Source organism: Cyprinodon tularosa, unplaced genomic scaffold (genome assembly GCF_016077235.1).
Source record: "Cyprinodon tularosa strain WSP-4 unplaced genomic scaffold, ASM1607723v1 ctg571, whole genome shotgun sequence".
Classification (NCBI taxonomy): Eukaryota; Metazoa; Chordata; class Actinopteri; order Cyprinodontiformes; family Cyprinodontidae; genus Cyprinodon; species Cyprinodon tularosa.
In genome coordinates, this window is record NW_024039309.1 from 752,998 (window position 1) to 777,762 (window position 24,765).

General features: G+C 39.7%; 1 protein-coding gene across 1 annotated transcript in view; it reads right to left on the bottom strand.

Annotated features, from left to right (window-relative positions):
• Positions 1-16,582, bottom strand: part of LOC119797119 (calcium uniporter regulatory subunit MCUb, mitochondrial-like) — a 34,865-nt gene extending 18,283 nt beyond the window's left edge. Inside the window, exons 1-2 of the mRNA XM_038306073.1 lie at positions 16,308-16,582; positions 9,841-10,011 (exon numbers count right to left, since the gene is read on the bottom strand). Coding sequence (XP_038162001.1) covers positions 9,841-9,850 — 10 coding nt within the window. The 5' untranslated portion in view covers positions 9,851-10,011; positions 16,308-16,582. The remainder of the gene's footprint in view (positions 1-9,840; positions 10,012-16,307) is intronic.
• Positions 16,583-24,765: the final 8,183 nt, after the last annotated feature.

Sequence of the window (24,765 nt, forward strand, 5' to 3'; positions counted from 1 at the left end):
TTAGATTAAGCAGAAATCTATCAAAGATAATGCTGCATTTATTGTTAAGTTCCTCACATATATGTGTTTCTCTCTGTGCCAGGTGTAGAGAAAGACATGCCAAAGTCCAGGTCACACACACACACCAAGCACACACACAGAAACAGGGTTATTGCAAAGCAGACAGGGGTTCCTGACAGGTTGTGGGTGCAGGGGAGATGGGGAAAGATGAATGGCCAGGTTAAGGGTTTATGAAGATGTTGGGAGTCTGTTGGTTAGACAACTGTCTTCTGTAGAAGGTTTCCATTATGATGAGTGGCAAACCACTTGCCTTCTTCCATTTATGCAGTAATGCATGGCACCTACCATTTACTCTTTGTAATTTAGCACATTTTAACTGGTGTAGTTTAGTTGGTGAAGTAGCATTAGTGAGGGAAGTGTTTCCCAGGTATGTTGCTCTTAAAATAATGAATTTATAGACAGCGCCTTAGAAAGTGCACTGAAAAAAATTCTTTTTTAAAATATCTTACCTAGGGGCTAAGCCACCCATGTCTCTCAAACCTAGTGACGGCCCTGCTAAGTAGAGAAAACACTTCCCACGTTTAGGGTTTTGAGGTTAATGCAACACTGCATTATTCCTTATCCTTCCATGATGGTTTATCCCTTTATACCTTGTAAACTAAGGGTTTAATAACTTTATCTCCATGTTTTCTGGAGATCCTTTTAATTTTGCACCTTTTACTTGTCACAAAATACATAAAGCTTTAAGAGCATTACACCACAGAAAGCCCTCTTGATTGAGCCTTAACACTAGTACTCGCAGAATTCAGATTCTAGTGGAACTCCCACTGGCCGTCAATTTGACGGGGGACATTTTCACCAATGGAACGCATGACTAGTGATCATGTTGTGACAACCTGCTTGTTGCACAGAGCTGGCTGCACCGTTATTCATAAACCCTCCTGCTTCTTCACAGCTCAAGACACACCTTCTTTACGCCCATTTAACACATGCACTTACCTGATTGGTCCGCTGTTCAATCTGACTCCTAGCTCCAGTTTGAAAAAGTCAGTGTCTCAGCAGACAGCGTAACAGAAACAGCTGCTGCTACTACGTCTGCATATTCCGTTCTATCGACCAGTAACAAAGTCAGTCCGAGGCCGTTTAATCCCTCGTGCTTTCAGTATTTTGCCACTGTTCTGGATCCCACCGATCATTAAGGAAAAGGAGAAAACCAAACAAACAAAGAAACTTCATTCTGTGCTCCTGCCGTGCTGACGTGTCATCACAATTACCCGGAAGCCGGTGACATCACAGTTAAAGGTCCTCCTGAAACCAACAACAGAAAACCTGTTCCAGCGCCTGCCTCTGAGCAAGATTATTTTCTCATCAGACCTCTCTTGCTGTGGGGCAATCTATATTGGAGCCCTAATCCGTTGGATTATAATGGACATTTATTTTTGGAGAAGAATTTTGTGATTATTTTTTGATGGCTATATATTTATTTTTCTTTTTGAAATACAAGGACTGTTAAGCCTAATTTTTTGTTGTCTTTTTGTGAAAAGTTTTCATTCCTTATTTGTAAGGGTCTACACACGCAAAAGTGTATGGTCCTTGTGTGACTGGTTTAAAAATCTATATATATTGATCCTACTTGTCAGGAGGGATACCTGACTGGCACCGCTAAAAAGTGACAAACACCCTGTTAAAAAAAAAACTAAAACTAAAATAATTAACCTTGTAAAAACCGTCACATAAAATATTGGCACCTAACATGGGACCCTTTCCACGGAGTTCTACTGGTAATGTCCATCTACTTGTTTTTGTGGATTATTTCTCACGGTGGGTTGAAATGTTTCCCCTCCGCAAAGCTACTGCAGAAATAATTTCCCAATACTTGACCAGAGAGATTTTGACACGATGGGGAGTGCCAACATACATTCTCTCTGATCAAGGTCCACAATTTATTTCTTCTGTATTCGAGGAGACCTGTAAAAGATGGAATCTCACACCAAAGAAAACCTCTGCATATCACCCACAAACTAACCTTACGGAGAGAGTTAATCGCAACATCAAGGCTATGCTCTCATCCTATGTCAGTAACAAACATAAGAGTTGGGATAAATACCTACCGGAATTTCGGTTTGCTTTAAACTCTGCAGTGCATGAATCTACTGGTGTGACTCCAGCTGAACTCAACATTGGACGACCTCTGAAAGGGCCTTTGGATGCAGAGCTGAGTCCAACCCTTTGTGACCCTGACACACCTGTCTATGCTACAGTAAAACAGATTGCTGAGCTCCGTGAATTTGCTGATGTCAATCTGAAAAAAGCTAAGCAGCGACAGAAACACAACTATGACCGTGGAAGAAGAGATGGAAACTTCTCAGAAAGAGACCGTGTATGGATTCGTTCACACCCTTTATCAAAGGCTGATCAATCTTTTATGGCCAAACTTGCTCCACGATGGAAAGGTCCTTACAGAATCATGAAAAGGACTGGCTCTGTAAATTATGAAGTGGTTCTGGAGGATACTGGAGAAGATCTCCGCGTGGTTCATATATCGCAGATCAAACCTTGTTTTCCTACAGCAGAAGAAGTGGAAAAAGAGCAACACAGAAAAGTTCAGGAACTGTTCCATGAGGAAAGCGACCATGAAGATTTCCATGGTTTCACTTCTTCTGACTTTTAAATAAAAGTAGATAACTTCTAATAGAGAGTTGAGCATTTAAATTACCTCTCTCATAAGAATGTCAACACATTGATCGCATACAAAACAGCAAGCTTGGAGAAAATCTAAGATTGAAGTAATGAGGCGTATAAAGGATTTTTCACCCTACTAGCTCGGGACTTCTCAAGGGGGGGGTGTGTGACAACCTGCTTGTTGCACAGAGCTGGCTGCACCGTTATTCATAAACCCTCCTGCTTCTTCACAGCTCAAGACACACCTTCTTTACGCCCATTTAACACATGCACTTACCTGATTGGTCCGCTGTTCAATCTGACTCCTAGCTCCAGTTTGAAAAAGTCAGTGTCTCAGCAGACAGCGTAACAGAAACAGCTGCTGCTACTACGTCTGCATATTCCGTTCTATCGACCAGTAACAAAGTCAGTCCGAGGCCGTTTAATCCCTCGTGCTTTCAGTATTTTGCCACTGTTCTGGATCCCACCGATCATTAAGGAAAAGGAGAAAACCAAACAAACAAAGAAACTTCATTCTGTGCTCCTGCCGTGCTGACGTGTCATCACAATTACCCGGAAGCCGGTGACATCACAGTTAAAGGTCCTCCTGAAACCAACAACAGAAAACCTGTTCCAGCGCCTGCCTCTGAGCAAGATTATTTTCTCATCAGACCTCTCTTGCTGTGGGGCAATCTATATTGGAGCCCTAATCCGTTGGATTATAATGGACATTTATTTTTGGAGAAGAATTTTGTGATTATTTTTTGATGGCTATATATTTATTTTTCTTTTTGAAATACAAGGACTGTTAAGCCTAATTTTTTGTTGTCTTTTTGTGAAAAGTTTTCATTCCTTATTTGTAAGGGTCTACACACGCAAAAGTGTATGGTCCTTGTGTGACTGGTTTAAAAATCTATATATATTGATCCTACTTGTCAGGAGGGATACCTGACTGGCACCGCTAAAAAGTGACAAACACCCTGTTAAAAAAAAAACTAAAACTAAAATAATTAACCTTGTAAAAACCGTCACAATGTCATCATCTGAAATGGTTCTAGTTTGCGATATGAACTCATTGTGGATATGTAGACCTTAAAATAGCTCTAATATATATTTTTTAAAAGCTGTATTGTTTGCTATTATTATTTGTGGTCTAAATTTGTATTCAAAATAAATCAGTGAAATAAGACTGTTTTACCACACAGGTTCGAAGTTTGAAATGACAATTTTATTTACAAAAATGTATTGATTCCCGCTGAACATTTCCCCCAGACCACCTTCTCACATTTGTGACAAACATCATCATACAGCCATAAGGGCTGTATGATGAACTGTTCTCTCTTTGCAAAGATATGAAAATAAAGTGCAGACTGAGAGAAATCCATCAATCTCTGTTTATTTTAATTTTGTTTGTTTTTTTACAGCACTAGTGGCTTGTTTTTCTGACAGTAGGCTGACAGGAAAGGGGGTATTAGAAAGGGGGAGAGACATGCATCACAGGACCCCAGGCAGGATATGAACCCGGGTCGGCCGCTTAGAGGACTGAGGCCTCCATACATGGGTCCACCTGCACGCCCAATCTCTGTTTATTTAACTAGGGTGAATAGTTGAATACTTTTTCCTCACTACACACAGTTTTTCATAAACACAGGATCTGAGCATCTTTGTTGAAAAAAGCCCATCTCTTTCTTCAAAAAAATGTTGACACATTAGGCAACACACCCGGATAAAAATGACAACGGTTTAGGAGAAGTAATAACCACAAAGGAGTGAAAACAGTTTCATTGAAGAGTGTGACCGAAAGTAAGAATTATGATCCTTCAATTGAGGTTTGCCTCAAAAAATGTCAGTGTTAGGAGAAAATATGTCTACCTCACCTTAGTTCTACACTAAACAATAAGTTATAAACTCAGTAACTCCATAGTGTGACAGGGGGTAAAGCTGTATGATGTGAAAGTAGGGGGGAAGGAACTAACTTAATGGGTTTTAGTAATGGAAAAAAAATATTTTAAAATGTACCTTTTTACAGTCACAAAAAAAGAAAAAAGGGTGAACAATCATCAGTTTTACTTAAATTTAATCACATTTTAGTGGTAGTATAAATATTAAGTCTGATAATATAAGAATACAATAAAAACAATTGAGGGGTACCCGGTTTAAACTGAAAACATGCCAGGCCAGCAGACAGCAGCTTTTAATCAAAACTTTTTGGGTGCTGAAGGGTCTTCTAATTTCACTTACTAAAAAAAGATACTGCTACCATACATCAGGGTCAAGAAAAATACGCCTTTTGTGCATATAAAGTTGGTTCCACTAATTTGACCCTTGAAAAAAGTTTTCCTTTTTAAACTCTTGTTATAAATGTCAGTCCAGGACCCCAATGGAGGGTAAACACCAAGGAGGGGGTCTCTACTCACTTCTAGCTTCCATTTTTTATATGGTACAAAAACTGCATGTAATGAGAAAAAAATTACAAACCTCACATTCCTGCTTTAAACCCTGAACCTTCCAGTCGAGCAGTCAGGAGGGGAAAAAAGCCCATTGTACCCTTCCATTTTTAAATACTAAGTATCCATCTGGGAAGAAATTTACATGAACAACTTAAATAACACCATAAATAAAGGATTTGGTTAAAATACATAAGCAGTTCTAAATATTTAGGAAGGAAACTCCCTTAGTCTGTTAGAGTCAACAGTTTGGATTCTGTAACCCCAAAAACAACAAATCTGCGTCCAATAGGGACCCAAAAACAACACCTGTGATAAAAGTGATGTTTTCGCTAAGTTTGCATCATATAAATACATTATTAACATAAAAATCTGCAACATGCAGAAAACAACTTCTACATGCATTCTACTCATATGTTCCAAAAAAAAGTTTACAAAGATAAAAAAACAAACCACTGGACTTTGTTTTCCAAGTTTAAACACATTTAACTTCCCATCCAGAAAGCTTTTTCAATTAAAAATGTCTGGATTAGCGTTGAGTTCCAAGCTTTATAGAGTAGCCCAACAAGGCCTGGTTATGGCTTAGAAATGCTCATACGTATTTTTTAATGTATAGCAACAAAGTGAAACATAATGCAATTATATTTAAATAAGTTCTGGAAAACAAACAAAAGTTATACTTATTTAACTACCAGGTATAAAATAAAAATAAAGCAGTTTCAATTTGTCTATTTAGTTTTAAAGCTGTCAGTGATAGACACTGGACAAAAGTTAAAGTTTCTAGACAAAAAACTCATGTTAAAGTAATCTTAACTCACATGACTTTTTGGAAAACAGTCCAATCAGCATTTAAAAAATGTTATGCATTAACTTATTTTAGTTTTCAACTGAGTATTCAAAGTGAAAACCCGTAGGAAAGTAAAAATTATGGTTCCAACCACATAGCCCTGTGGAACTCCATTAAGACCTTTTGCAGCTCATTTAAACCACTTCCATTCATAAAATCCTGCTTCTTTAAGTTTAGATTTTATATGAGCATTAATGAGCGGTGATGAAGAGTTAATCAGCATCTGAAGTTTAATTTAATGTAAAAACACAACTTCAGAACTAAATGTAACTGACCTAAAACTTACTTTAATCACTACGATCTGAAATGCTATTCACCTGCGGGAAAGTTAGATCAGTACATGTACGACGTGTTTACTGACAGCCGTGCAGTCACGGAAGTGAACAGGAAACCAGTTGGGTTTCTGCACTTCCTGTGGAAACACGTTTTAACATACCCTCCCTGGTTCCTTTACTACAAGTCCCCTCTGGTGTGTAACCATCAGATGCAAAAAATGAGATGCATCTTTCACAGCTGCACTATGTTTTCTTCTGTGTTCAACATGAGCTTGATTAAAACAGAAAATGTGGCTTTGCTACAGAGAAACCCTTCCAGTCTATAAAACTATCTAGGGGAATTTTACACAAAAAACAGATGAAAAATCAATTTAGCCATCTCATTTAGAAATTTGGACTTATTAGTACAGTTAACTTTCAGATTCTCCATTGGGATAGAGGACATACAATCTACTGTAAAATTTACACAAATTAGAAAACTTATATACATTTATTTGCCATTAAATTAGACAGCCTAGCACATAAGGAGTAGAAGATAAAAAAAACTGTTTTTTATTTGGTGCTTCCAAGTGTTGAAGTTGGAGAGACTACAACAGTGAAATCCAAAAAGTGCCTGATGCCTTTAGAAAGAGTACTGTTTTTTACAGTGTCCTGTCTGGCAGGTGGCAATAAGAATAATTGTCTTGATGTCAAAGGAGCCCAACAGATTTTACTTTCACAAGTGTAGCGGTATGGCATACTGCTCCACTTGTTTCATGCATATAAATTGCTTTATTATAATTATGCAGGGAGTTTTACAGTTCATATGGACACTGCAATGTAAGTAGAGCAGAAAAACAGAAGAAGAAAAAAAGGAAAAAGAAAAAGGAAAAAAAAGGGACAAGAGATGAAAGAAAGAGGAGACAGGAAGGAGACAATGACAAAACATTTTCAGTCTGCTTCATCACCTGTAACGAGATGAAAAAAGAACAGCACAACCAAAAGACACAGTACGAGATATACAATAAAGCAACACCTTGAAAGTATCGCTAAAGTAATATTATTAAGTCTGACATGTACTCTGTGTTACCTGAAGATATGAATGTGGGGTTTCTGTTTGGAAGTGAATCTCTAAGTACCTGAAGCCTAGCACCTGTAGTTGTTTGTGAGGGTGAACTTGTGCATGTAAAGTTTTAACCATAGAAAAAATGCTCAATAGTGGTTGTGGAGAGCCGGAGAGGCACACCCCCCAGAGCACTGAGTCCAGCGCCGGGAGACACAAAGCCACAGGCGCCCAAAGGGACCCCAAGAGCGAAGGCAACAAGGAGGGGCCAGCCCCGAAAATCAGACCCCCACCCAGGGAGGAGGAGAGACAGCCCCGAAGAAGCCCCCCAGCCACCGCCATGCCGGCGCCCCGGGGAGCCGCAGGGACATGTCCGCGGGCTCCGCCGGCAGCCGGCCACCCTGAAGTAGGGCCGGGCACCGAACACCGCCCCCCCTGCGGCACCGACCGAAACGCCCCAGCCCCACAGAGCACCGAAACACGCCCCGCCCCCCGGCACCAAGCCCTGGCGACCGGCCGCAACACCCACCGCGACCGCGCCACCCAGGAAAAACACACAGGCGGCCCCGTAGAAGTTTATGAGTCTGCTGAGCGATTAAAGAAGTCTCAGAAGAATTTGAATTCATATATTAAGGGAAAAACATTCGCAGCAATCACAGACAAGCTGTGGTATGGCTCTCTCTTTAAGAAAACTCCTCCTGAAAGCAGGCTGCAAGATTAGAAAAGAAGTCTCGAAAACACCTATTATGCAATTATGAACCTAAAGCAGAGTGTAGATACTGATCATATAGAAGTACAACAAGAACATAAATCACTAAGTTTAACCTATATGGGAGGGTTTTTAAAGGTCGGATATTATGCTTTTCAACATTAACAACTGGCATATTTTTGTTAAAGTATAACCTTTGAGACTATTATTCAAAAGTAAAAATTAGTTCAGAAGAAAGACCACTGCCTTCACTGTGACTCTGCTATTCCTCATTGGGTGTCCCCCATTTTCAGTGGGGGCACTGCCAAGCAGAGTGAGGCTAAAGTCGCAATTCTAGCTGGGTGAATTTTCTGCCTGTTCCTTTCTAATCTGTTTCCCGGACCTGTCTTCGAACTCCTGCTGGATTCTAGTTGTGGACTGTACCTGGATCTGCCTCCTTACTTCACCCGCTGGATTATCCTGCCTTCATTCATCTACTTGGATCTGATCTCCTGTCAATTCTGTAATCCTCAAGGATTCGGCGCCTGAAACCCTTGTGAGTCAACTGCTGCGTCTTGTCAGCCAACCAGCTGGAATCAACCTCATTCTCTGGGCATGAACTGAACTCTAAAGCCACGTTAGTGACTCACATGTTCATAATCATCCTCCATCAGATTATCGTGGTCACTAACATGCGTTTCTCTCCTGCAGGGATTCCTGCCTTTGATGTCCTAGCTGCTGTAACTTCAGACATTTTCAATAAACATTTTTGAGTAATCCCACCTTCTGTCTTGCCTTGAATACTGGGTCCCCTCCATAACAGTTGGTTATTACAGTTGTTAGTGGTCTTATAAAAACTAATGAAGAATTTCAGTTTCAGTGCATTTCACAGTCAGATAAAAGGATGGCAGACATAAGGGGAAGACCTAAATAAAGACAAGTGCAAGTGACCTTGCAATTGGTCACCAAAATATGAAGAGGACAGGTAATTGTGAAGAGGGCACTTCAACCCGAAACTTTAACTTTTGTCCATTGTAGTCTGCTGTCCTATAGAGCAGCTATCTTTTGCCAAATATAAGCAAGTCCCAGACAGTTACTCATAGTTGGTGCACTACTTCACTGTCTGAGCAGACAGAACCAACCAGTTTCCGCATATCACTAAAAACCTGCCTGCTTCCTTGAGAAAATGCTCCCCCATTTGTCAGTGATGCTGTTGTTCTCGGACGTCTTGTCAGGCAACAGGATTCCTATCAAGATTTTGTGTAAACATGCAAATACATACCTCACCCAGTAATGTAAGAGCCTTATTCACACTGCAGTGGTCCACGAAAATTAATACGCATAACCCTGACCAAGTAGATTACCAGTAATGACTTGCTGCAGGTTGTAAGTCTAAAAAGGGCTAATGAATGCCTTCCTATCATAGGTGGTTTGGGAAGTAGTGGTTGATCGAGCCTCCTTCTGTCCATCTCTGTCGTTGTGTCCTTGGGCAAGACACTTTATCCACCATGCCTGCTGTTGGTGGTTAGTGGACCTGGAGCCGCCGATGTTTTGCAGTCTGAGCACTTGGGCAACTATGGCCACAGTCCATCTTGTCGCCATAACTGTGTGAATGTGGGTGTAAATTGGTGAATGACTGAATGTAGTGTAAAGTGCTTTGGCGTCCTTGGACTTTATAAAGAACTACATAAGTACATGCCATTTATCATTTACCATCAATAGGAACATATTCATGTACCTAGCTGTTACACACACAATGCTAATGGATTGTATGCTAAGGTAAATATTAAGATTCCACCACAAATACCCAGAATAGAAATTACAGTTATTGCACCAAATCAAGACATTATAAAATGACCTGGGGAGTAATCAGTTCTTACCAAGGTCCATGCTTGGTCATGAAGACCCTCATGATCATGATCACTGGAATCCAAATCAGAAGAATTTCGCTTCAACCAGGATCCAGCTGTTGGCGTAAGTTCATACTTTTACTGGTTGAATAGTCATCACTCCCAGGAAGTCTTCCAGCATTTCTTCTCCCTCCATTTCTCCTAATAAACAATTAGAAAAAGACTCTGTATTTGGTTCTTCATAGTCTTTTTAAAGTCATAGGGAAATGGCTGTGTCAACCGTTGCATTTCCGAATTCTCCCAAGTGGTGCCCGACTTTACATGAGTGAATAAAGTGATTGGTTGTTTATCAAGAGGGCGAGATTGTTGTGGCGGAAGGTTTGCAAGCAAGTTTGATTGTGACCGGTTTCTTCAAAGACTCTTACTAATCAGTTAGCAACTTAGTGCTAGTAGGCTCCCTATGGGAAATTCCATTGGGATCAAGTAGCACTAAATTGGTGAAACAACACTGTCAAGGAACGCTATGGACAGTGGAAACATGCAAGAGGAGGAGAGTTTTGTGTTGGACGTCATGGATGAGTCTCCTCCGTCACACATTTTTTATTTAGAAGAGGACAAAGATGTTGTGGAAGAGGACGCCAGGGCGGCAGAAGCTTGGTTTGGTGTAGAAAGCTTACAGCCCTACATGTTTGAGCCCTTGCCTCGCAACGCTGCCAGTTCTGTTAGCTCTACGCTAGACATAGAGCTAACGAGAGTAGAGTGCGTAGAGCTTTATTCTAGAGAATAAAGTCATAACTTATTAGTCTATGTCTATCATATATATACACATCAAAATGTGCTGGATATTGTATTTGGTAGCCTATCTTAGGGCTGGGCGATAATTCAATAACGATATATATCGATCTTTAGACGTATGGCGCAATAGAAAAAAAGAGAGTCGATAAAAGTTCGATAAAAAAGAAACGTAGTTTTCCTTCCTTCTCATTGTAGCCTAGCATGTAGGTTTATGCTAGTCACTACTTCCTCCCAACCAATCACAATCGCGGACCCAGGCATGGCGTCACAAAGCGCCGCCCTCTCAAACCACAACACAGAGCACATGAAGATGTCGCAGCAGGAGAGTCGGAGGAAATTGTTCCAAAGAAGGGTTTTTGTAGTTCGCCAGATTGGCAGTATTTCGGTCATGGCAAGTCGAACAAAAAACAAACCTCAGTCATCTGTAAAATGTGTCGGGAACCAGTGAAAACGAAGTCTGATAACACAACCAACTTTTTTTTTTTTTTTTATCATCTCAGCCGCTCACACCCGCAGGAGTACGAGCTGTGTAGGCCCCGCCGCGACTCTCCTCCGAGGAATCTTCGGGAATTTATATATATATATATATATATATATATATATATATATATATATATATATATATATATATATATATATATACAGTGTGGCAAAAAAGTATTTAGTCAGCCACCAATAGTGCAAGTTCTCCCACTTAAAAAGATGAGAGAGGCCGGTAATTTTCATCATGGATATACCTCAACTATGAGAGACAGAATGAGAAAAAGAAAAAAAAAGAAAATCACATTGATTTTTAAAGAATTTATTTGCAAAATATGGTGGAAAATAAGTATTTGGTCAATAACAAAAGTTCATCTCAATACTTTGTTATATACCCTTTGTTGGCAATGACAGAGATCAAACGTTTTCTGTAAGTCTTCACAAGGTTTTCACACATTGTTGCTGGTATTTTGGCCCATTCCTCCATGCAGATCTCCTCTAGAGCAGTGATGTTCTGGGGCTATCGCTGGGCAACACGGACTTTCAACTCCCTCCAAAGATTTTCTATGGGGTTGAGATCTGGAGACAGGCTAGGCCACTCCAGGACCTTGAAATGCTTCTTACGAAGCCACTCCTTCGTTACCCGGGCGGTGTGTTTGGGATCATTGTCATGCTGAAAGACCCAGCCACGTTTCATCTTCAATGCCCTTGCTGATGGAAGGAGGTTTTCACTCGAAATTTGACGATACATGACCCCATTAATTCTTTCCTTCACACGGATCAGTCGTCCTGGTCCCTTAGCAGAAAAACAGCCCCAAAGCATGATGTTTCCACCCCCATGCTTCACTGTAGGTATGGTGTTCTTTGGATGCAACTCAGCATTCTCTCTCCTCCAAACACGACGATTAGAGTTTTTACCAAAAAGTTCTATTTTGGTTTCATCTGACCATATGATATTCTCCCGGTCATCATCTGGATCATCCAAATGCTCTCTAGCAAACATAGGACGGGCCTTGACATGTACTTGCTTAAGCAGGGGGACACGTCTGGCACTGCAGGATTTGAGTCCCTGGCGGCGTAGTGTGTTACTGATGGTAGCCTTTGTTACTTTGGTCCCAGCTCTCTGCAGGTCATTCACTAGGTCCCCCCGTGTGGTTCTGGGATTTTTACTCACCGTTCTTGTGATCATTTTTACCCCACGGGGTGAGATCTTGCGTGGAGCCCCAGATCGAGGAAGATTATCAGTGGTCTTGTATGTTTTCCATTTTCTAATAATTGATCCCATAGTTGATTTCTTCACACCAAGCTGTTTACCTATTGCAGATTCAGACTTCCCAGCCTGGTGCAGGTCTATAATTTTGTTTCGGGTGTCCTTTGACAGCTCTCTAGTTTTGGCCATGGTGGAGTTTAGAGTGTGACTGTTTGAGGTTGTGGACAGGTGTCTTTTATACTGATAACGGGTTCAAACAGGTGCCATTAATGAAGGTAACGAGTGGAGGACAGAGGAGCCTCTTACAGAAGAAGTTACAGGTCTGTGAGAGCCAGAAATCTTGCTTGTTTGTAACTGACCAAATACTTATTTTCCACCATATTTTGCAAATAAATTCTTTAAAAATCAGACAATGTGATTTTCTGGATTAAAAACATTAAAAACGGATTTAAAACAATTCTGTTATGGTTAAAAAAGTTGGTTAAGTAAATATTTAATTGGAAGTCTGTGTTTGTGTTCTTTATTAAAATTAAATCATTTAGCAATATCATAAAAAGTCCAGGCAGAGCTGCACATAAAATATGGTTTCAAATCTTTTCAATAATTATCGATATCGATCAATATGCATTTTTTTTAATCGATAAGCTTTTTTTCTATATCGCCCAGCCCTAGCCTATCTATTGATAAAAACATTTTGGAATACATTTGCGGATGTGTAATCTCAATTACCTCTATTCCATTCTGCTCTTCCGTGTTCTGGTTCTTCCGCTCTGCTCTCCGATCATGGCAGAAGAGCAGAGCTCCTCTAGTGAAACAACACATAATGCTTCAGACGTAAGCGTAATGTGTTCAGCTAAGCACAGTGTGTTTAATTCCTCAAACTAATGACACGAATTGCCTTGAGCAGTAGGCGAACATCGGAATCATGCGGGAATTGCGGGTGGGAGCGGGACAAGGACTGAAAATCATGATTCTTTGCTGGAGCAGGACTGAACACTGCCAGAGCAGGCAGGCCTCTACTCTACGCCTGCTGAAGACACAGGCGTCCATCCCCGTAAACACAGGGACAGAACTCAATGCTAAAGTAAATGATTCTTATTTCAACCGTTGCATATATTAGATTCGAGATATGAATCAAGATGCTATGACCGAAAAAAACTTGATTGACCGTTGATATATGATTGGCCGAATTTAGGTTGTACAAGCTGACATATAACTAACTAGTCTATATAAGAAAACGGAAAAATAAACGCAGATATTAAGACAAGTTTTTTTTTTTATACAGAAATTTTTAATATTTTGGAACAGTATCGTCTCATAAAGAGTAAATTTATATACATGTTTAAGCCAGAATGATTTGACATTTAAATATGACTTCCTTAGGACTTTAAAGCATCATCTGTTACCTAATTTCTGCCCCCAAAATCTCCCTCACGTTAACAAATCTAGAGTATGCTTAAAAAACACACTATTTAATTTTCTTGTCAGATTCTTTTTCCTTACACTGTCACAAGTACAGAGCAACAAAATTCACTCTCTGTATTTAACCCCTCCCCTTGGGGAACAGTGGGCTGCCATTGTTCGGCACCTGGGGAGCATTGTGGGGTTAAAGGTATTCATGGAATAATTTTAAATCATCAATGCTATACCACTGGCGACCTGTCCAGGGTCTACCCTGCCTCTTGCCCATTCACAGCTGGAGATTGTCATGATGGGTCTCTGTGTTTAAACCCACAAGTAGAACACCACAGGAAACGGAGTAAAAGTTTAACAGTTATTTATGAGAAGCACACAAGAATATTAAAGAACAGGTTCTGGTACTGGTCCGGGACTGGAATCACTGAGTAATCTGCAGAGATTAATAGTTTGGTTAGCCAGGCAGCGGTGAAGACTTGTCAGGGGTTTGATTCTGGTTTGTACCTTGATGAGATCTGGATCCCAACAGAGATAGGCACCAGCACCCCTCACGACCCCACTTGGGATAAAGAGTGTAAAGAAAATGGATGGATGAATGCTAAATCATTTAAAATAAGCAGAATGGCGTGCCTTGAGGACCAAGGTTGAAGTCACACTGTTTATGCGTTGGTTACCTCTGGGTACTCCTAAACTATAATTCAGGCCCCGTCCACACGAAGCCAAACCCTGGCCTAAACGCACACATTTTTCACCAAACCAGCCTCTCATCCATACGAAGCCGGCGATTCGGGGGTCTGTAAACGATCTTTTTTTTATTCAGCGTTCAGAGTGGGAAGATTTTGAAACGCCGTTTTCGCGTTTCCATCTTTAAGCTCTAACCGCATTTTTTTTTTTTACACGCATACGTCATAGCGTCGCCTCTAAACACGCATGCGCGACACAGTATCACAACAACAATGGCGCCGTACTGTGTTGAATGGTTGCTGCTCATGCTACTCACCCTGCTGTTGGGCTTACAAAAGAATCTTCTTCTTCTGGAATATCTCCAGGAAGAACAGAGCAATATCGACGACATAGTTCAGCACCTGAATTTGACTGAACCACGAAAATGGACCCGCAGGGCAACCATGTATAAATATTAGTGCGCATGCCCAACATTTCGTCGCCTATTTTTGCTTTGGCACGACAGCGCCACTTACAGGCCTGGCATAGATTTTGCAGCGTTTTCATGCATTCGTGTGGACGATCACATTTATTTTACGTCTCCGTCTTTACGACAAACGTTCTGGAAAATATCAACGTTTCGTGTTCGTTTTGACTTCGTGTGGACGGGGCCTCAGTTGGTCTAATGGACTTTCCCCCTACAAAATAAGAGTGTGCATTCATTAGATATTCCACTCTAATGGACAGGTGTCTCATTCACGGAGTACAAGAATGAGATCTGAAGTAAGATAAAAGCTAGCAAAAAGCTTTACTGTCACCGACAATGGTGTTATATTTGCTGACAGGGATGCCCCTGGATCCCTGGAAAAGTCATATAGGTCAAAGTGACAAAAGTGACTACATAAGACTATAATATAAAGTGTGAGTACAATACATTTCTTTCATAAATTAGGCTGAAAATCTCTTTACATAGCAACATTTCCCAGAAAAGCTGGAGGTCCGAATACGCAGCCCTGTGGCACTAAGTTAACTGTGCCTAATTCAGTTAGTGCTGGAAAATATATTGCTGACATTTGATGATCATTTAAGATGAATGGTGTTTCAAAAAAAAAAAAAAAAAGGGTGTACAAGGGGTACTTCTGCATTTAACCCCTCCCCTTGGGGAGCAGTAGGCTGTCATTGTTCGGCACCTGGTGGGGATTGTGGGGTTAAAGGTATTCATGGAATCTCAGTTTTTTAAAGGTACTTTAACTTCCTCTTTAAACCGTTTAATAAGAACATTTGCACTTAATTGTTTCAAGTCCGACATCTCAGTTCTGGACCTCAAGTAAGAATGAAACCTGTTTGGTATGCTTTCTCACACAAGAGGAAGCAGGCGTATTCTTTAAATCAACAGGCTTATGATGCTGCATGCTTAGTCTTCTGACTGACTGCTGCCACAGACAGTGGGCTCAGTATGACTGTATGTGTGATCCTGTAAACTAAAGAACGGTGGGTGTTTTGCAGCTCAAACCACGGTACAAATGCAGTTAACTCTCTTTTTAAAGGTTATATTATGAAATGTGGATTAGGAATATACAGGCAATGATTATGTTTATATAAAGCTAGTGAAAATTGAAGGTCAGTAAAAGATAAAAGATAATCCTACATTTATAACATTAGAATGAACAGGAAATACATTAATGGGCCTATTTAGTTAATGTCTTCTAAAATAAAAGTGAGAAAATAAGCGCATATCAAGCAACAGGCTGTATAAATGAAGCCTTTAAAGAAAAAAAAAAGATTATTTCGAAGGAACAGAGTCTGTTTGTTTCTTAATGATCTCTCAAATGTTTAGGTTTGTATTATAACATAGGAAAATATCACTTTAACATTAAAATATCAGACTTACAGCAGATTATTAACCTCATATGAAAACATGAGCGGTACTTACGGTGGTTTCAGAGGCAGATCTCCCTGCAGGAGCACAGACTGAGCCTCAGTCAGAGGGGCCCCCGGCTGACAGCCGCCAGCTGAGGGCGGAACTGCCGCTCCATACGTGGCTCAGGAAACTCATTTATTTCCACCCTCATGCTCTCAGGGTCGGATTTCATCTGCTGGACACATCAGAACAGCGGGACTAAATGTCAGCAGGTGTGTTCTATAGACCTGATTAAGGCAGGAGCCGATAGACTGCGGTTCTGACTCTGTTCCGGTGTTCTCAGGAGCCCCGGTTCCGCTTGCATGGTGCGTTTCCCCACCAGCTGCGCTTCTACTATGAGCTTTACGGCCGCCCTTTAAATCCGTGGTGCTTTCAAGTAAAATCGTACAAAATGGATCTTATCCATTAGACTTCACAGAGCTGTTCTTTAACACGTCATTATTGCTGTTTCTTTATTGCTGAGTACATTTCATCATTCAGTGCTAGATAGATAGATAGATAGATAGATAGATAGATAGATAGATAGATAGATAGATAGATAGATAGATAGATAGATAGATAGATAGATAGATAGATAGATAGATAGATAGATAGATAGATAGATAGATATATATATATATATATATATATATATATATATATATATATATATATATATATATATATATATATATATATATATATATATATATATATATATATATATATATATATATATATATATCAGCAAACATGAGGCAGTTGTTCCATATACATTAAAAAGAGAAGCAAAGATAATTTCTCCTTGCTGCACAGCATTGCTCATATGAAGGGGCTTAAATAGTGCACTGTCCTACTTGAAATGCATAACCTTATTTGCTTACCAAATTATTAAAATATATGCACCAAATATTTGGGCCTGTGCTTATTAATCAGTTTCTATACTAAGTTTGTAGGATTTGGCATCAATCAAACACAGAAATACTAAAGAGTTTAAAGTATGATCATTTTCAACTATTTCCATTTGTGCAAAAATGCACAGAATATGTTAAAAGCCTCTCAAACAACAGAATGTTGTTCAGACACAAAATCAATCCATACAGGTTTAACAATTAGGTTCAATCACATCAAACCACATCCAAAGTCATCTCAAGGCACTTTAAAGAGACAATTGAACCAGATCATTCAACCAGTCAGATTGATTAAAGGTTTTGTATCTTAGGAAAACCAGCTGATTGCATTGACTTGTTGACTCAACAACAATTCCTCACACCAAGCATGCTTGTAGCAACAGTGGAGAAGAAAAACTCCCTTTTAACAGGAAGAAACCTGCAGCAGAACAAGGCCCAGTATGAGCGGCCATCTGCTGAGGCCGACTGGGGTTTAAGGAGACAGAAGCAGACAAACAAAACAAAGTATTGATCTATAAATACATTCTAAGCTAGGAAAAGTAATAGTAAACTACCTCCACAGGTTGCTCTATCTAGGAAAGAAACAGTTAAGCAGCCAAGCTATGAGCCTGTTTTCATGTCAAAGGATGAAAGATAGCACCTACAGCTAATCACAGTAAAAACTGAGCCCATAGCTATAGTGGAGAGAAACAGGAGTATGCACTGAAAAAAAGGGCCAACTCTATCATCTCTATTTGAAGGTGTTGCTTGCAGCAGATATTTCCTTCCTGGATGGTGTCAGAGAGAACTTAAAATCAGAATGGCTTTGTCTCCATTCAAACCCAGGGTTAAAGCCTTGCAGGGCAGCATAAAGCCCACTGCTCTCATTAAGACAGAAAAAAGAAAGAAAATATAACAAACGGTCAGTTCAGGTGTTTTATGAAAAAAAGTGAATCAGGAAATTGTCTATATACCAAACTGAACTATTGTTGTTCTCTACTTCCAAAACATTTTAGATTTAAAAATGGAAAAACTTTCTATTTTTTATTTAAAAGTCACTTTATAACATGGATGCAATAACACCTGCATTTTATGGACCTTTACTGGTTGATGATTTTCTTTATTCGGACCCCGCTGCCATCGTCTATTGATGCACAAGAGGATTTCTCCTGGAGTCAATCAGCACCAGCCTGCGGAAAATCTCACCTCCTCGTTATTTGCCCTCTCATCTCTGTTCTGGATAAGACGTATCACTGCTGTGATTGGTGCTGGACTTTGCACAACAGTCATCAGTGTGATGAGAAGATGACTGAAAGCTGATCTCAGCGACAATGGAGGAGGTGTTTCAAAAAATGTAAATCTAAATAAATACATTTTTTCCTAAAATAAATAAATTTGTCTTGAATTGAGGTGGTAATTGAGCCGCTTTGCCAATGGAACGAGAAAGTTTACATTTAAAATAAGAAAAAAAACAATTGCATTGTCTTGTTTCAAGTGCATATTATCTAATTATGTTATTTTAAGCGTAAAAATACTCATTCCATTGCCAGATCATCTTACTTACCTACTCTAATTAAAGGTAAATACACTTAATTTAAGACATTTTTACTTATTTCTGATTATTTTTTGCAGTGTTGTTGCTGTTGAGTAACTGAGGCCTGTCTGTGAGAAAACTGAAGTTAAACTAAAGAGATTGTATTAACAGAATCTGGCTTGCTGATCCGATGCTGGAAGATGATGGTGTAGAAAGCTGAGTTAAATCAACAATATGTTTTGTTCTTCAGGTCTTCCTGGCTAACATCAATGTGGACAGAGACACGCAGAGGCTGCTTTTCAAATCTTCCATAGGAATCGGCTCTTGTGGAAGTGAGTGCTGGGGGTCGGCAGTGGTTCAGACAAGCCATTATTGGAAAGAAGCACCATCAATGTCTAAACACCTGGTCTTCTTTCTGTGGGATGGGTTTCTTTTCCTGGTTTTGTGTTTTATGGCACACCTGGCAGTGTAAAATTATGTCCCTGTTTTTAACAATACAACATCCAGAGTCATTCCAGTTCTTTGGTTGAAACCCCCTTTATAATCCCAGAGGTGGCCGTAAACCCAGGATGCAGCTTTATTTAAAACTGACTATGACTCAAGGCCTCAGAAGCTTGTTGATGCTTAAGATCCTGGAAGATGCTACCTTATTTCTTATAGTCATTTTAAAATTGTAAACATGAAAGAATACGACATTCCTGTTATTTGATGGTCGGCGATGTTGCTGCTTTAAACGTGCTGGTAAAAAGCAGTCTGGTGAAAATATTTGGAGACAAAAGTTACCAAAGCTGGGTCATTTTGTAAAAAATCTTACATTTCACACTAAGCTATCATTTAAAGGGATGAAACACAGAAGGTTGATGAGAAAATGAATCATAAAGCAGCCTTTCCTTACAGCAGCTTTTTGAAGTACATTTATGTTCACAATGGCTCAAAAAAGAAGAGCCTTTTAAATCAGTGCTTGCAGGGAAGTTAAAATGACAACAAAGTGAAAAGCTTTGTCATATTTTTCACTGATATAACATTGATTTTTTTTTCATAATCCCCCTTCCATCCAAGTTGTTCATATAAAGTATCTAAATGGACTAAAAAGGTTGTTTTATTTCCGTTTAACCCCTGAAAAAAGTAGAGTTCGCTCTAGTTTTAAAACAGATAAAATACTGTGATAAAATGTTTTTTTTTGTGTGTGTGCGGTTTTAGTGGTTTTAGTAATGTACATATCTAGATGAACAATGAGTTTTAACATTTTTTTAAAAAAGAATAGCCTAATTTGCTGATCCTATTTCTGTGACACGCTTTCTTTTTTTAACCTTGCAGTTGCAAAAGTTATCCACAGCGTGGTGCTGTTGTCTAACTTTTTACACAAAGATAATTTTACCACAACCGAACGACTGAATCTTGGAAGCAACTGTCAGATTAACACAAGACATCAGTTAATTTGCTCAGTAAATCATCTCTACAGCAAACCAAATGCAAGAATAACAGCTAGAACAAGTGCTTATATGAAAAAATGGAGAGATAAAACTTTATTAGGACCTTCATCCTTCCTTTAATACCATATCAGATGTTGATGGGCTGGCAGCAGATGAGATATTAAGCGGAAGATCCACCAGAGAACAGCCAAAAACCATATAAGTTGCTTAGAACCCCCCTTTTAATATTGGGGTTTTTTGTGTCACATTTCATTACAATTAAGCATTTATTTAAATAAAAGTTTTTCAAATACCTGGATGTTCACGTCGATAATCAACTGGACTGGACTCATGAAACCAACGCCCTGTATAAGAAGGGCCAGAGCTGTCTCCACCTCCTGAGGAGGCTGAGGTCCTTTGGAGTCAGCAGGCCCCTGCTCAAAACCTTCTATGACTCTGAGGTGGCATCAGTCCTCCTCTACACTGTCGTCTGCTGGGGCCCCTGGCAGTGCAGAGCGGGACAGAAAGAGACTGAACAAACTGGTGAGAAAGGCCACTTCTGTCTTTCTCTATAATGTGGAATTACTATTTAATATCCTGTGTTTTTTTTACCCTGTTGGAGATCGGCCTGTTTTTCAGTGTAGTCCTGTTTCTCTGACTGTAACTGGCTGGATGTGTTCTCTTCATCCTCTGACATGGGAGCTGGATCAGAGCTTGTCTGCCTGGCTGTGTTTCCTGGACGGGCCTGCCTTTATTATATTGTATTATATTATATATATATATATATATATATATATATATATATATATATATATATATATATATATATATATATATAAAATATATATATATATATATACCGGTATATATATACATATATATATATAGAGGGTGTTTGTCAGCAGTAAAGTAACTCACACAGAAACCACTTTCCAGATGCAAAACTTTATTTATTCATTACAAAACAACAGGGAATGCTTGTTCCCTTATATACAACTGGTAATAAATTTTTCCGATGGTGCTAGATGAAGCACCACAACTGTAACCTCCAGAACACAATTATAACCCAGTGTGAACAGAACATCGACGTAAAGAAACCTCTTAATCACAAAACCAGGACAAAATGGTGTCGTTTTCGCCATTTTGACACTACCCAGCAGCCCTTGCGGCTATTCCAGCCTCGAAGGAAATTACTATACAAAGATATATATCTTAAAGATATATATCTATACAAAGATATATATCTTTGTATAGACCAGCTGGCCTGGTCTTGCATTTAGTTTGTTCACCATAAACATCATTTTTCAGTTTTCTTATCAATCAGGTAAAACTTCATCAGTCTTTTGTCACGCTAACACTACAGATGCTACCGACTCGGCACACAGATGCTAAGTGATGTTATTATTGTTGTTTGGGCAACAACAATGTTTTACATCATGCGGCATTGTTCAGCGAATCACGTAGCGTAACGTCACCGGCATGCTCAGGGTCCGAGCAGATCTGGTACCTACACTATTTCTTAAGTCCGTTTCCAAGGACCTACCATCCAAGGCTTAAGCTAGGCGCCACTAAGAGATAGACTGTAGCCAGAAGGCTAAACAAAAAGAATAGAAATATAGAAAATACCTACCGACAGTGACAACTGACTAATAAGCCTAAATCTAATGGTAGAGAGGTAATGACATATAAATGCTGAAAACATAGGAACCAACTAAAAACAAAAAGACCCTAAACATGCAGCCAGAGGAATGACGGAGCCACATGTCAAAGTCCAGAATCAATTATATCTACTTTGCAAAGAAGAATGGGTGCATTTTGAAATTCAAACCTTCCTGTTCTGATACATGCAGCAGGAAGTGAGCGTGTGTTTATGCGAGGTAGGGAGTAAGGCCCGTTGTGGTGCGCTTTTTCCACATGAATATCTTATCTGCCATCTGTGGCTTCAGCTCAGATGTGGAGCACGCATTAATAACACCCGCAGGTGTGCGTGTAGTTTGTGGAAACGTTAAATGTTTCTGAAAAAGGTCACAAGTTTGGTTTTCCACACAGACAGAAAGGACACTACTGTTTACCCAGAGTCACCATTCACATCCAAATGGAAATATTCCAAAATTAATTTCTCATACAAAACAAAAACAATCATCCACAGACAATCTGCTGGCTTTGAAATCTTCCTGTGTTGGGTTTTAGGAATTTAAATAGCTGTCGATTCAGTTTAAAAGACTGAATGGAAGGTTGCACTGCAGCATGAACAATCAGTTACACAGACCTCATTATTTCCCTGCATTCATTTTACACCTGGAGGTTCGCGTGATGCAGTAGCAATAACTCATAACAAAGCCTTTTTACTAACTGTGGGAACATCTTTTGTTTGACTCAAATCAACAGAAAAGTGAATTTTACAAAATAGATGTTTCCAAGCTGAGGTTGTTGTTGGTTTTGCTGAGATGACGGAAAGGCAGAGCTAAAGGGTGTGTCTCCGGATTTACAGGTTAATCTATATTAAAACATCTCAAACATCGACAATGACTAAAAGAGAAACATTTTATTTTACATATATACATGCACACACATATATATATATATATATATATATATATATATATATATATATATATATATATATATATATATATATATATATATATATATATATATATATATATATGCATGTATGTGTGTAATTAATTAAGTAATTAATTTATTAATTATTTTTATTTGAATGTTTGATTATATTTTATTAACCAAAAATCTGTAGTCCAGCTAGCATTTATTCCGTATTTTTAAACAAGTTTGAAGACAGGTGTTTTTATTTCTTTTTATATTTCTATTTTTCATGGTAAAATTCTTACTGTTGTGTTTTTAAGTAGACAATTTTAGGATCTGTCCAGGGACAACAGGTGAAAAATAAGCCTTTTAACTAATTCTTGTGCATTTGTATTAATGCTTATTAATGTACACTGTCCCTGTCAAATAAAAAAAATACATCTAAATCTAAGCATCCAGGATACAGCTTCCTCTGTAGGATGGGCCACATTCTGGTTTCATCCAGAGGAAGCTCAGAGTAGAGCTGCTGCTGTTTAGTTATAAAACTACTACTCCTATAAAGGGTATCCGGGTGCTTCCCTTTGGATTTTCCCTACATGTCCAATTGACAGAGGAAACTGGGACACACTAAACTAGGCTTCCCTAAAGTCGGTCCTCGATGGCTGCTGTCCTGCAGTTTTTAGAGGTTTCCCTTCTTCTGCACAGCTGACTTCCATTGATAGTTGATTAACAGGCTTTTGCTGAACTGCAATCATCAGACCCAGCTGTGCTGAAGAAGAGAAACATGTTATAGATGTTGGAGATTGGGGGCTGCTCAGTGGAACAGTGGGTAGCACTGCTGCCTTGCAGCAAGAAGGTTCTGGGTCCAAAAAACATGACTGTTAGGTTCACTGGCTTCTCTAAATTGTCCTTTTGTGCATGAATGGTTGTGTGTTTCTGTGTTTCCCTGCGATGGACTGGTGACCTGTCCAGGGTGTACCCCGCCTCTCGCCCGTAGACAGCTGGAGATAGGGACCAGCACCCCTCGTGACCCCAATTGGGACAAGCGTGTCAGATAATGGATGGATGGATGTTGGAGATTGGCCTGTTTTCCAGTGTGGTCCTGTTTCTCTGACTGTGACTAACTGGATGTGCTCTCTTCATCCTCTGACATGGGAGCTGGCTCGGAGCTCGTCTGCCTGGCTGTGTGTTTCCTTTTACAGCTGCTTTTTGTATCTCTGCTTCCGTCTCCTTGAACCCCAGTCGGCCTCAGCAGATGGCCGCTCACAATGAGCCTGGTTCTGCTGGAGGTTTCTTCCTGTTAAAAGGGAGTTTTTCCTTTCCACTGTCGCTACAAGCATGCTTAGTGGGAAGAATTGCATTTGAGTCAATGAGTCGATGCAATCAACTGGTTTTCCTTAAATAGAAAACTTTGAATCAATTTGACTGGACGATCTGGTTGAACTGTCAAGAGCCTTGAGATGACATGTGTTGTGAATTGGTGCTGTAGAAATAAACTGAATTAAAGTGAAGCCTCTAAAACCTGAAGGACAGCAGCCCTCAAGGACCGACTTTGGGGATGCCTACACTAAACACTCTGGAGGGAAAGGATCCAGTTCAGGTCTAGAACTCCATGGGAATCTTTGAGATGGTACAACCTCAAACCTCCGTGGGCTTTATTAAGTTTTGTGTGTGCACGGGGGTGGGGGGGACCCATATTGTGGCTCAGTTGTTAAAAAACGAGTGCCCTCACGTCCTCACGGGAGCCAAAATATGTGCCTTTTTTTCTTCCTGCCCCTACCCTTCATAAAGTCTGTGCACTGCACTGGTAACAGATTACTGTGAGGTGGAAGATAATGAGACATGGTTGCATTTGCAATCAGCTCTTTTGGGTTAAACCACCTTCCTTTCTCTCCAGGCATAGCTGCTAACTGCTTCAGAGGCTCGTTGATACTAGATTTACTTTCAGAGGCTAAAACCTGAAGCCTCTTTTGGCTGCAGTCAGAATACCTCTAGTTTGGCCAAACATGATCAAAAGCATCAGTTTATATAAATATTTTAATGGGTTCTCTGCTGTTTTTTTTAGGTCTGGACTTTGACTAGGCCATTCTAAAAGAGGGATAAGCTTT